This window comes from Apaloderma vittatum, unplaced genomic scaffold, assembly GCF_000703405.1.
Source record: "Apaloderma vittatum isolate BGI_N311 unplaced genomic scaffold, ASM70340v1 scaffold16270, whole genome shotgun sequence".
NCBI classification, from domain to species: Eukaryota; Metazoa; Chordata; class Aves; order Trogoniformes; family Trogonidae; genus Apaloderma; species Apaloderma vittatum.
The window spans coordinates 5,306-19,411 of record NW_009694147.1 but is presented as its reverse complement, the minus strand read 5'-3'; the positions used below and the strand labels follow the sequence as shown (position 1 = coordinate 19,411).

The following is a 14,106-nucleotide window of genomic DNA, read 5'->3' as shown; positions in this document are numbered from 1 at the left end:
CCCTGCCTGGGATGGCCTCTCCCACTGTGGTGTTCAACTCAGGGCTCGCAGGTAAAACAGCCGTGCCTCTCCTCGGTGCGCCGCGCAGTGCCGGGAAAGTCAGCAAAGCAAGGGCAGGGCACCGGGGTGGGACTTCACCACTTAGTCACCTAAATAAAGCCCTTTCTCTCCTCTTGATATTACGCTTGGAGGGATTTTATAGAAGAAAAGAGCGCTTATCAACCAGATGCATGTGGTTCGGTCTGGAAGAGGTGGCTTCCTCAGTAAAACAAAAGCATAGCCGTTGCGCTTTTTCAAGCGTGATCATTTTTTTTGCTTTAAACAAGCAAAATACGGTTTTGGTTTCTTCTATGAACTCTATGAAGAAATATCTGTGCAAATAATGGCAAGCTTTTTGTAATTTTTCTGGAAGGAAGAAAACTGTACTGACTGTCTTTAATCATGTTTTTGTGCGCTCTCTGACATATGGCAAGCAAGTAAATGCTAATTGGTATCGCGCTGCTCCCTCCGAGGAAATCTCAAGAGCTTGATACGAGTCCAGAAAGAGAGACTGAGGAGCTCTGATTAGCAGCTTCTTTTTTTTTTTGGTGAAAACTGATTTAAGTATTCCAGCCTTTAAACTTGCCTCTGAAAGCACAAGGCGTCACAGAACTAGAGGGTCCTGGGGCGTAGCAGAAGAAAACGAACCGAGCACAAAAGGTGTGGCTGAGGTTTGGGTCCTGTCCGGCCGCTGAGGTGCTTCAGCAAGATGCCTAAAGCCAGGAGAGGGTGGAGAATCTGTTCCTCAGTGGGTTAGGAGAGAGAAAGAGACTGAAATCGCCTTTTCTCGCTAGGACAGCCACGCAGGCAGGAGTGTTTCTCAGGGCAGGAACCTTCTGGGTCAGAGGGGAGTCAGTGAAATAACAACTTTTGCTTTTCCGACCATGGCTAATGTTATTTTATTATTTTTTTCTCTCTCTCTGTTCTTTCTGCTTCCTGGTAAGATGGGCCAATCAAGCTCTTCTGTAGGTTGCTTTCTGCTAAGTATTTCCCTCCCTCTCCGCGTTTCCCTCCGTGCTGTGCCCGCGCGCGTGCCTGGGAACTTGCGGGAGAGATGGGGGGGTTGCTGCGAGGGCCGGAGCGCGCGGTGGCTTCGGGGATGCTGCTGGCTGTCGGGATTTGGCACCCAGTGGGGCCCCAATTCAGCAAAGCACTTGAGCAAGTCATTAAGACGTGCAGTTTCTTCTTGAGTCGCGCTCTCATGCCGAGGATGACTCTGCGGGGGCTGGTCCCCCATGGCCTTGCCCGGACTCTGTGATGGAGGAGGAAGGGAAATTTTTAAGAGATTTTGATTCAGTTACATCAGGAAGCCCCCCATGAAGCAGTTTGCTTCCTTTCCTGTCCTGAAATAACCCAGGAGCAGTTAATAATCTATTCTAATGTATGCACAAGTAGAAAACATGGGGTTTTGCTATGTTTTTTTTTTATGGGTGTTTCAGATGGTGAAAGCTATTTTTGAATTTATTTTAGGAATTATTTTGGAATTTATTTTAGGAATTATTTTTGAATTTATTTTAGGAATTATTTTTGAATTTATTTTAGGAATTGTTTTTGAAGCAACCACACTAATTAAGCAGAGAGTAAAACTCCGTTCAGCTGAGATGAGCAGAAGTTGATCACGTGTGTTCATGTCTTCCAGTTGGCTAAATATAAATACTGATATATAATTCTCAAAATACACAGCGGAACGTTGTGTGTATTCCCTGCTATTCACTTACGGTTCTTTGGTTCAAGCCAATACTCTCGCCAGAAATTTATTCTTTGTGATGTCCCCACGAAACGAGCCTGAGCGTGAAAGGGACATGGACACACAACTTGATTCTTGTTTTAGATGTGGAATGGCAGAGCAAGAGGAATGTTTGTAACATTCTCCCAGCTCTGGTGCCCAGGCAGACTGTCCCGTGAAACGGGTCATCTCTGTCCTGGCAAAAGCATCGTTACAGGAAAGTAAAATAATTGCTCAAGTGCTTTGCAACCTGGGAACCCAACTGTCGTCTGAAACGGTGGCAAAAAAGCCCGAGGATCTCGACAGAGCATCAAATATTTAGCAAGATTTCTCCTGCCACGAGTGCAGGATGGGCAGGAGCAAGCAGCAAACGCTGGCCTGAGCCAAACCCACGCATGGTCCGTCCTGGGCTGGGGGAGCGGGGAACCTGCATGGGCTGCCCCGGCCGCCGCAGGAGGAACGGCTCTTTTCTCCAGCACTGGAGAAGAAGGAGCGGGTTTCTGTTTCATGTTTGGAAAGAAACACTTCATTTTCTAAGTAATTCAGGAGCAAAACGCTGATGGATCATCCTGGTTTTGTAGTGACTTCTTAACAGCTAACGTCACAATACAAAGACATGGGAACTGAATTAAAGAAATTATTTGGGTACTGTCCAGAACAGGGATAGGAAAGTGGTGTTTTCCTTGCTCTTTCACACTCTGGTCACGCATTACTGAGAGCGGTCAGTCTTCGTTTTCGTAGCTTCTCTGTGTAAGTTACTAAATCCATTTACTGGTTCTGCACAGCGCAGGGAAGTTAAACCTGTTACTTCAACCATGTTAATGCTGCAGCCCACCCCCTTCTGCTTTAAAAGACAAACTTGTTGAGAAGCAGCACTGGCCTCCTGCAGCAGGGCCACTCCCTATACCAAAACCTTGGGAAAAAGTTGTTTTTTTTTTCTTCAGTGAAGTTTTCACAGCTCTGGCATTGAGTCCAGGTCTGCAGGGGAAAGCCTCTTGATGCTGTTGGCCTCTGGAGGCAGCAAGGTCTTTCCAGGCTTCCTAGTGTGATAATTTGGCCGGTTCTTCCTCCGGTGCTGAAAGGCCGAATCGAAGCTGCTGTGAGGGCGCGCGGGGTGGTTTTCAGCGGTTGGGGAATTTGTCATTTCCTTTCCCTTGGTGTTTTTTTCAGCTGTGAAAATCAAGAAACCGATCAAGACCAAGTTCCGCATGCCCGTGTTCAACTGGGTCGCCCTCAAACCCAACCAGATCAATGGGACAGTCTTCAACGAAATCGATGACGAAAGGATCCTGGAGGTATGAGCACTGCTCACTGCCTTCCATTCTGTCTGGATATCGGTTGTTGCAGGGGTACACCAATAAATCATTTTCTTTCCTTTTTAGGATTTAAACGTGGATGAGTTTGAAGAAATATTCAAGACGAAAGCGCAAGGTCCAGCCATCGATCTTACTTCAAGCAAGCAAAAGATAACACAGAAAGGGTCAAACAAAGTGACATTGCTGGATGCCAACAGGGCCAAAAATCTTGCCATCACTTTAAGAAAAGCTGGAAAGACGGCGGATGAAATCTGCAAAGCTATTCATGTGTAAGTAAAACACTTCTTTGCAAGGAAATCGTGTCTAAGACTTACGGTGTTTTTTGGTAAGTGCAATAGTTTGGACCTGGCAGTTGATGTAAATGCTTTTGCCTCTGGAAAAAATCCAGGAGTAAGGATGGAACCGTTCTGCATTTCCAGGAATGGGATCCCCTTAAACTAAAATAAAAAAACTTGCAGTTTTATGTAGATTTATCACTATTTACGCTTAAAAAATGAACACTTCCTTTATTAGAGGCTAATTCGAGTATATCCCCAGCATGCCGTCACTTACTGCATGCCTCATTCTGCTTGCACAGCACCTTTGTTACCGTGAACACCAGAGTATCAGGAAGAGGCGACTATTGTAAATCGCTCCATAAAGCAAAACTTCAGTCCAAGTGCGCTCCCCACCTGTCTTCTCTGATGAAAACAAGGTGTAGCCATGGGAGGGTAGGGGGGAACACGAACAGAGTGCCCAGCAGCACTGCTCACATCAGCACGGTGACCTTGTTCAGGTCTTCGTGTGCTCAGAGCTTCACAGGCAGGACCGTGCCCCCCACCCCAGCCAGGGCAATGAGAGCAGGAGTAGCTTCACAGCTTCTTTGTGGCTTCTCGTTGCTTTACTGGCTCAAGCTGCAGCTGAGCAGCACCAGAGACAGAGCTGCCGTCAGCAGCTTTCTTGCTTGTTTTGTTCAGGTTGGATATTAGGAAGAATTCCTTTACTGAAAGGCGTTGGAACAGGCTGCCCCGGGGGGGGGGTTGGTTGCCATCCCTGGAGGGGCTTAAGAGATGGGTGGGTGTTGTGCTGAGGGACGTGGGTTAATGGTGTTGATAGGGCTGGGACAAAGCTTGGACTTGGTGGTCTTGAAGGTCCCTTCCAACCGAAACTGATTCTCTGATTTTGTGTGGAGCCGTGACACCACTTCTTCCCCTTTGTTACCCGCACAGATTTGACCTAAAAACATTGCCGGTGGATTTTGTTGAGTGCCTCATGCGGTTCCTGCCCACGGAGAACGAAGTGAAAGTTCTGCGGCTCTACGAGCGGGAGAGGAAACCCATCGAGAACCTGTCCGACGAAGACCGCTTCATGATGCAGTTCAGCAAGATCGAGAGGCTGATGCAGAAGATGACCATCATGGCCTTTATAGGCAACTTTGCAGAAAGCATCCAGATGCTGACCCCAGTGAGTGAGGGACAGCCCCTGGGAGCTGTGGGGCACTCAGTGACGGTTATCGCGATGTGAATTTTTCGAAGACAGATGCTTTGAGTGTTGTGGGCTGACGGTTGCTTCTCACAGAGACAGAACAAGAAACAATTACACGAATGAAGGAGTGGTTTCCAAGCTGTATTTTCATATGCCCGTAACTGATATCCCCAGGTGCTGTTTGAGCCCCGGGCTGCTCCAGTACTGTCCTGTTTCTTTACCCTGTAGAAGTTAAAAAACAGTTTAAATGAATATCTGGTTGTTCGTATCATCGGGGAAAGGTGTTATAGGTGCAGGCCCGCGAGCTCTTTGAAGTTTGTCCCGTTCAACCTGATGCATCTTTCACAGTCATAAGGCTCAAGATGTAAATACACTTTTACCCGGCCACAGCGGAGGGTGGTAAAATTGTGGTGCGGATGAATTGCTTGAAATCCTGATGTGGCAGGGCAGGATAATGTTCAGGCTGGGGCTCACGGTGTGGATTAAAAGCAAGAGATTTTTTTTTTTTCAGAATGTGAGCGTTTAGATTTTAATTTTACTCTCAGGTTGGATGTGCACTAATCAAAGCTCTTCCTGTGTTTACCTGCAGCAACTTCACGCAATAATAGCTGCGTCAGTCTCAATAAAGTCATCGCAGAAGTTAAAGAAAATACTGGAGGTGGGTTTGATTTTAGATACAGTCAATAGCTCTGTCGCTCTGTGGCACATCCACTTACATGTGCTGAAACCGTGCGTGGATGCTGACACACCAGCTCACCTTCCCGAGGCTTCTCAAGTGCACTTGTCCCGAAAACTCACACTCTCCTCTCCTTCACCCCGGCAGATAATCCTGGCTCTGGGAAACTACATGAACAGCAGTAAACGAGGAGCTGTGTATGGATTTAAGCTGCAGAGTTTAGACCTGGTGAGTAAACTGGAGGTGCCTCACGGGGAGCGGGTGGGAACGCGTTTCACGAAGCAAAACCTCTTTGCTTATTCTCATTGGTGTGTGACTTCAGAGGTTCTGCAAGACCACGGCTTGAAAGCCACCTGCTACAGGATGGAATGAGCTTTTCACAGCCATCCCTATCAGATGCAGAAGCACCAGCTGAGTCGCTTCTCTTGGAGCCCGCTGCACCTTCCTCCCTTTGCAACCTCTTTGCCTTCTCTCCTCAGCTCCTAGAGACAAAGTCGACAGATCGAAAGCAGACCCTGCTGCACTACATTTCAAACGTGGTCAAGGAGAAGTACCAGCACGTGTCTCTCTTTTACAACGAGCTTCATTACGTGGAGAAGGCTGCTGCAGGTAACATTCCCACCCCGTGCCTGGCCAGCAGTGCCGTGCGAGGGGTTTCACACCACACGTGGGCTGTCGGGGCTCTTCTTGGTGGGGAATCATTCAAGCTGTGGGTTCAGCACTTTTGTTTTATTCCCCAGTGTCTCTCGAAAACGTCCTCTTGGATGTGAAGGAGCTGCAGAGGGGCCTGGATCTGACAAAGCGCGAGTACACCATGCACGACCACAACACGATGCTGAAGGAGTTCATTCAGAACAATGAGGGGAAGCTCAAGAAACTGCAGGACGATGCCAAAATAGCCCAGGTATTATTTTTTTGTTCACCTGGTTTGATAAGAGGAGAGGGAGTGACACAGTGGTTTCCCACGTGGAGGAGATCTAGACCCTTTCCACTGAATACTGCAGAAATGGATGGCGAGTCCGTCGTGGAATAGATGCAATGCAGTGAATCTCTGCTTTTTGTAGGACGCCTTTGATGATGCTGTGAAGTACTTTGGGGAGAACCCCAAGACGACACCTCCCTCGGTCTTTTTCCCAGTGTTTGTCCGGTTTGTGAAGGCCTACAAGGTAAACAAGAGCATCTGCCTCTTCTCTGTCCTTCAGAACCCAATTTCATAGCCATGCGGCTCAGGGCTCCCAACAGAACGGCTTGTGGCTCCCTCTAGCTTTGACAGGATCTGATGTTTTGGGACTAGGGGAGAGTGGTTTGTGTGATCTAGGAAGGTCTTTCCCAGCCCAGTATTTTTCAGCCCCATAGTAGCAAGTGATAGTTTTACTCACTTGTAATTTTTAGGTTCCCTTTAGCAATTGGAAGCTATAACCTGTGGGATTTTTTGTGTTTGGTTGTGGTTTTTTTTGTAATAAATAGCAAGCAGAAGAAGAGAATGAATTGAGAAAAAAGCAAGAACAGGCCTTAATGGAAAAACTTATGGAGCAAGAAGCATTGATGGAGCAACAAGACCAAAAGGTATGAAGCTGATCGATCTTTCGGGCAGGAGCCACCATGTTCTTATGTTTTTCCTGATAATTCCAAAACCTCGACTCTATAAGAACTTCAGTTGCCCAACTTAGAGTTGCTTCTCTAGAAGTTTTCTCCTTATGTGGAGAGAACTGAAAGAGTTTGAAGTCCACAAAATGAAGAAAAACTGAATAGACAGAAGCCATCTGGTCTGCATTGCCATTAGCTTAAGTGTTGTTCTTCCCTGGCCTTGTGTCTGTTAAAACTCTGCCGGTGTCGAGCGTGCAGAGCTTCCTGTCGCTTGCAGGCACAAAGTGTGATCCTCCCCAGATCCTTCCCTGTCAGAGCGCGGCAGCAGGGCTGAGCCCCACGATACCATTTTTTAGGTATTTTCTTCATGGGGTTTTATTTTCTGAGGTTGACTGGAGGAAGTTTCCCATCGCTCCAAGCCAACTGCTTGGTCAGCCGGTGCTGCCTCCTGCAGCCGCTCTCGGGCTCTTTAATCCCAGCCCAGCTTTTCCTCTCGGAAGCAAAACCTGTTTCACATTCAGGGGGAGAGAAATGGGAGAGCTGGGGGTCAGTCCTTACAAATCTCTCTGCTTTGCGTTCAGTCCCCTTCGCATAAAACAAAGAGGCAGCAGCAGGAGCTGATCGCGGAGCTCCGGCGGCGGCAGGTCAAGGATAACAGGCACGTGTACGAAGGGAAGGACGGTGCTATCGAAGATATTATAACAGGTAAACACCTTCTGTTCTGTAATCTCAGAGGCCCTCACGCAAAGGATAAAAATATGTATCTGCCTAGTAGCTTGGCGTGCTTCTTAAAGAAGTATTACTTGAGCTCAGGATGCTGCTTATATGACATGAATCAAGCACAGAAATTTTTGCTGGTGGTAGAGAGCAAACAAACCCCAGGGACCTGCCCTGACACATCCGCTGCGGTGGGCACATGCCTCGGGCACGCGCTTGGTTTCTTAGTTTTTCTCTTCCAGCATGTGGGGTCGTACTCGCTCTCTGATCTTTAGAGCAGCCAGTTCAGTGCCTGATCTCAGCAGAGGCTCCGGTGGGGATGCGCATGCTGTGCGGATCTTCCCCAGAAACCTTTTCCCCAGGTGCTTAACGTTTTTAAGAGGCTACATTTGTGTTCAGATGTACTAATGGCAGTTGCACCACGTCACTGCACAGTTACAGCAAAGCATTTAGTCAAACCTGAGTGATTTATGACCCTAAACTGCTTCTGGTTTTGCTGCCGCTCAGATCGAGGGGCAAAGCCTGCACCGATCCCAGTCTGGGGCCGGAGGGAGAGGCGCAGAGCCCACCGCCATAGCCACACACGGTCACGACCTCGGTGCAAATATTTGCTGATAAAAATGAGCCAGCCGCCTCCTAAACTGCGTTTTGCTCAGGAGTCAAATCATTTTTACTCTGTGCAGCTGCTCTGATGGCAGTACTTTGATTTGACTGCACGTCCTTCACCTGCAGTGTGGAAGGATTTTAACGCTTCGATGGCTTTACAGTAGTCCGTTTCTGTTGCGCAGAAGCTCAAAAAAAAGGGCAGGGTTTCCGTGGCTGCTGCTCCTGAATGTTTTTCGTATGAGTTTTTCCTGCAGGAGGGCAGGAGAGCGATTTCACCACTCACTAAGGAAAGCCAGGGGATTTTTGCCCAACTAGATTACAGGGTTGAAACGCTCGAAGCTTTCACAACTCTTTTTTAACCTCGATTAATAGCTTCCTAAGATGATGTTCTTTTATTATTGGCTATACTATCTGATCTTTTAACTGTTTCTACAACTCCTTCAGACTCCTGGAAGCATTGTTTAGTCAGTAAAGGGGTTCTTCTGCTCTGTGGGAGAAACAGATTGTGTGGTGGAACACCATCCTCGTGCAAAGTTGCAAATTAAACATTAGCCATAGTCTTCTGCCTGATGGTTCCCGTTGCAAGGGTGTCTCCAAGGGCCTCAGGCCATGTAACGATAAAGGTTAGACACAGAAAGTTTAGGTAGGACCGAAGTCACTCGAACGTGACCTGCAAGAAGCCTCCTGTCAGTGGCTCTGAAACTCTGGAGAGCTATTGTAAATTGGGTGGAGCACAGGAGAGCTCTGCTGGTCCGGAGCGGGGCGTTGCTTAACAACAGCCCCTTTCACAGGGCGTGTTTAGCGAGAATCATAGAACCATAGAGTTGTCAGAGTTGGAAGGGACCTCAGAGATCGTCTAGTTCCAACCCCTCTGCCATGGCAGAAACATCTCCCACCAGCTCAGGCTGCTCCAGGCTCCATCCAGCCTGGCCTTGGACACTTCCAAGGATGGAGCATCCACAGCTCCCTGGGCAACCTGTGCCAGTGCCTCAGCACCCTCAGGGGGAAGAACTTCTTCCTCAGATCTAGGCTAAACCTACTCAAACCCACTGAAAATGATATTCTCAAAGAAACGCTCATTCCAAGACTTAGCGAGGGCGGCCTGGTTGCCGACGCCTGCTGAGGTGTGGTGCGGCCAGGCGGTGGGTCAGCACGCGTGAAGCCGTCCCCGGGCGCGGGGGACGGAGCACTAACTCTGTACTAATGCCATCGCTGCTTCTCACGGCTCTGTTTGTCTGTTTGGCTGTTATTCCCATGCAGTGCTGAAGACTGTGCCCTTTACCGCTCGAACGGCCAAGCGGGGCTCTCGGTTTTTCTGCGAACCTGTTCTCACTGAGGAATTCCATTACTAAACTATTCCTCTTTCACATCTGATGCTCTTAGAAAAAGAAAGGTTGCTGTAGAACTTTTTTTTTTTTTTTAACTTCTCCATCTGTATGGATCTCAGCCAGGATCATGTGAATGTTGAGTGTATAGTAACGTCCGGCGTCCACCCGAAGTCGTATTTTCGTCACCTCTGTCGCATGTTCTTGTGTTTCAGTAACTTTTTATCCCATCCCATCGACTTTGCGCTTGATGCCTTTGGCCACCCTCGCGCCCCAAAGGCATCTCTCATTCCCCACCCCGACAAATGCCATAGAACAGCGAGCGGTGGGAGTCACGGCAGATTCGGTGCGGAGTCCCTCCGAGTTGCAAGAGCTCAGGAGATCAAACGCAGCCGTGAAGTGACAGCTCACTTGGCTTTTCTATGTCATCTCTCACTCTCCGTGTAAAACCCATGTGTCACACCAGCTGTGTGCCAACGCAAACCACGGGCTGCATGAGCTAGCCGGGGCTTCCTTGGGGTTTTCTTTGTGGAAGGGTCGTCTCTAACAACGTTACGTCCTCTGTGAGGAGTCGTGTTTTCTCTTTAGACGTTCTAACCAGCACCTTGCATGTCTGTCTGCATGGGAGATACCGGGGTGAAATGAACAGCACGAAAGCTCTTCTCAACCGGTCACATCCGTATTTAACATTTTTCAGTTCCATGCCAACTCTGTCTGAGGGGTTGGGGTCACGCTGGGAGGGGAGAGGGAAGGAGCAGAGCTGGGAAACACTCAGCTCCGGGCCAGACCCACAGAGATTGCGACGACGAGCAGCTTGACATGGAACTGAGCGATTTCCGTGGTGTGGTGGTGGGTGTGTTTAACCCAGCATGCCCTTAACACTGTTGTCTTGAGTTAAGGACCGAGCGGCTTAAGAAGACAACAGTGTTTCTCTTTGGCGAGGAGTGTTCTATACGAATGCTTCTAATAAAAGTGCAAACTGTCATCAGCTCAACCGTTATTTTGCGCTGTCGAGTTAATTGCTGTGTTACCTTCCTGGAGCCAATCTTCAAAGCAGCTTGGAATTTGGTGAGCAAGAGGCGAGGGCGGCCCTCTCCTGTCCTTTCTTCTCCGTGTCTAACCTCCTCTCGTAGCCTTGGCCTCACCCCTCTCGCTCTGTTGGCTAACGTGCCTGGGAGTTTTGAACGCTGAGTTGACTTGCTCTTCATTCTCCATCCCATTTTTTTACTTAACCATCATTTTGTGTTTTGTTTCTGTTTTTTGTTTTGTTTTTTTTTTTTCTTCTGTTTAGCCCTAAAGAAGAATAATATCACTAAATTTCCAAATGTTCACTCGAGGGTAAGGATTTCTTCTAGCACACCGGTGGTGGAGGATACACAGAGCTGGCAAGCATCACTTTTTACTTAGCTTCCTCCTCTCTCTGTATGCCAGACAGCCTCTTGGTAGATGTGCCTGAGCGTAATACTGGTGAGAGCCCGACGGCCAGCGGAGACTTTTTGCCCGCTGCGGTGCCGGGGAGCCTAGCCACGGGCCATTGGCTGGTGACCGTCTCCACACTCTCTCTGGTTTGGCCCTCTCTCTTCCGAGTTGAGCCCGAGATAGTCAATCTTGTCCCCGGGTTGTTTCAGGCCCGTAGTTCCCTGGATATTCTGCCGTCACGGCCATTAAACGGGACACGAGAGGTGGACAACCAGCAGCTCAGAGGTGGGAGAAGCACGGGATGTTGGGGGCTGGAAGGGACCTCAAAAGACCATCTAGTCCAACCCCTCTGCCAGAGCAGGATCACCCAGATTACGTCCCACGGGCACCTTCTGCTGGGGTGCACCAAGAGCTGAGAAGTTTGGGAGTTGTGTTTAAACCAAGACTTAAGTCAGCCAGGAAATTTGAGGTGAGTTTTGCCCAGTTTGTTTTTCCAGGAGAGAAATAGTTGAACACCAATTAGTCTCCAGGTGTATGGAGCGTGCTGCTCGTAGCCCCACGTGGATGAGCAGCGGGTTTCCATCAGCGCGGCCCGGCTCCAGCTTTGTCCATGGTTTGGTCCGTGGAGACCCTGGAAAGCAGCCAGAGCTGTCGCATCCTCCTGGAGATCAGCTGCTTTCCAAAGATTTAGTGACTATTTAAGAGGATAAAATTGCACAATCGCACAGTGCATTGCATTCTAGAGAACCCCAAGCCCGACTTTGGTTATTTTTAAAGAAAATAAGCCATTTTTGAACTACGGAAGCTCTGCTTCTTCCAACCAGTTAAACAAGTAATTATATTATATTAATTATACTCCAGCAACCTAAAATCAACCAAGGCATTTGAACAACAAAATGGTTAAAGGAAAACAACCTTTGCCTGAAATCTCATATGCCAGTGATTTAGCCTAAATCCTGCTCTATAAATCTTGGCGGAGAAGTGCTGAAGTTGCACGCTCTGTGTCCCACCTTGCCCCACCCGAACTCTCGCCGCCCCAGCCGCAGAGCAGGTGAGGAGGAGGAGGAGGAGGAAGGAGGGGGTTGACCACTCAGCTGCCTTCAGCTCATGGAGCATCCCTGAAGCCAGGACAGCAGCTGGAGCCCGGCAAGCCAGTCACATTTTTTTCCCCTGAGGACACCCTCTTTTAGATAAATGGGTGCAGAGAGGGGTGAGGGGGTTGTTCCCTGGGTCACCCATCACTCCCCGATTTAGAAACCTCCTTGAGCTCAGGCCAGCGTTCGAGGGACTGTGCAAACCAAACCGATCTGTGGTCGACGTCGCCAATGTCAATGAGCACGAGCAGCCCCCAGGCGGGGAGAGGTTCACGCTAACTTAACTCCATTTCAGTCCCATCGGCGCGTTTCACCAGTATTACCGGCCGCTTGGGTGCGTAGTTTAAAAAAAATAAAATAAAAAAATAAATAAAGGGCACGTTGGTATTTGCTCCCTCTCGCTCTCGTTGGGGTGAAGTTCCCTTCTCCTGTTCCTACACAAGCTGCTTTGATTGGCTTCCAGCAGGACTTTTCCTTGTCTCAGCCGCGTGAGCGTGTGTGGGTGGGTGTGCGGGCGCGTGTTGGCGTGCGCGCGGGTGAGCCGGCCGCCTTGACGAACGCCGCTTTTCCTCTCCGCAGATCTTAGAACCCAGCCGTACCGACGGGCCGACGCGGTGAGGAGAAGCGTCCGGCGGCGCTTCGATGATCAGAACTTGCGCTCCGCCAACGGGGCTGAAATAACCATGTGAGCTGGAGCCCGGCGGCGCCCGGGAAAGGGGGTTGCTTGAACGAGACCTTGTCCATGTGAACTCTGTGCTCTGCCGCTCGTTTTCACAGCCTTGGGGGGGGACACACACATAAATTTGACCTTCCAAGGGGCTCAAAGACCCAGAAAACTCGCACATAGGAACGCCAGCGATGGGCCCGCCACTCGACCGTAGCTACCAAGTGCCTAAAATCAAAGTACCTGCTCAAATTAATGGAAGCAATAGGACTTGATTTGATTGGGTATATTTATACACCAATACATTATTCAGTATATTTAACCAAAATGTAAAATACGTGTTGGGTTTATTATTTTTTTCCGTTTGTTTGTTTGATTTTTTTATTTTTTTCCGGGGAGTGTTTTGATTGGTTTGATGCTCTAAAGGTTTAGTGACTGGGTCTCCTGTGGCCCTGACCCGCATCCCGGCTGGTTGTGAACAGGTACCGCTCGGACGTGCTCTGCTTTTAAATGCATTCCCGTGCTGAAGCCTCGGCTTCAGGTGCACTTACTGGCTATTTTATTTTAAATTTTTTAAAATTTTTTATTAAAAAAGGAAGACATTTAAGGGCTTTCTATGTGTAATACGGAAATGACTCCAAGGAGGGACACCCTGCCCCCTGCCCCATAGCTTTTCTGCGCCCCAGACCTCAACTGTGGCATCACGAGCTGTGGCATCGCGTGGGTCCACGAGACACGCAGGGAACCCTCGCAGGGAACCCTCAAGGCTCAATGCCAGGCGAGGCACGGCGGGCGGCAGGGGCAGGGGCAAATGCACAGAAGGAGGAGGGTGGCAAAGGCCTGTACTACATTCTTCAGCTCGAGGCAGCTTTTGAATAACCCGTGTATTTATTAATTAGCACTAAGGCATTAACATCTTGGTAATCAGGACTCGGAGGAGCGCCGCAGCTCAGTTCCTCGCGCAGAGAATCGTCCCGTGCCCTGCCGGGCAGGATCCACACCCCGCTCCAGCTCCTAACGGGGCCCCAGGCCGGCCAAGGGAAGCCCGGCCAAAAAATCCCAGTAGGGTCTAGGTTCTACATTGTACCTAAAGCTTAAAAAAAGGGCCATGAGACTTCCTTCGGCGCCGTTCCGCGCCCCGCGGCGGCCCAGGACCAGTGCCGGCAGGGTTACGCGATCTTCTCCGGAGTGAAGAACTGGACTGAATGAGAAAATCCTACTTTCCAAGATGCATTTTTGCTTACAGCTCACCTTTCCTGGGCTCAGCGCATCCATACGTTAATTGTAAAATTTATTGTATAGTATTTAACCACTGAATTTCTTTTTTCTTTTATGTTGTGCTTATGTGAACCACTGGTGAAGGTGTCCCCCTCTCCCCCTTTTTTTTTTCTTGGATAATGTGTAGTTATATGATAATCTGTTTTTAAATGTACAGATATTTTGCTACAAAATTGGTGCAGTTTTTTATGGTTT

The 14,106-nt window shown here is 49.0% G+C and overlaps 1 protein-coding gene across 1 annotated transcript; it reads left to right on the top strand.

Moving 5' to 3' along the window:
- Positions 1 to 8: 8 nt before the first annotated feature.
- On the top strand, positions 9 to 12,658 carry LOC104271823 (formin-like protein 2). The gene is made up of 12 exons (XM_009866621.1): positions 9 to 51; positions 2,936 to 3,060; positions 3,148 to 3,350; positions 4,290 to 4,524; positions 5,135 to 5,203; positions 5,369 to 5,449; positions 5,701 to 5,830; positions 5,962 to 6,125; positions 6,286 to 6,387; positions 6,689 to 6,787; positions 7,390 to 7,513; positions 12,549 to 12,658. Exons 1-12 carry the CDS (start codon positions 12 to 14, stop codon positions 12,656 to 12,658), a joined length of 1,482 nt encoding a protein of 493 aa, XP_009864923.1. The 5' UTR covers positions 9 to 11.
- The last annotated feature ends 1,448 nt before the right edge of the window (positions 12,659 to 14,106 follow it).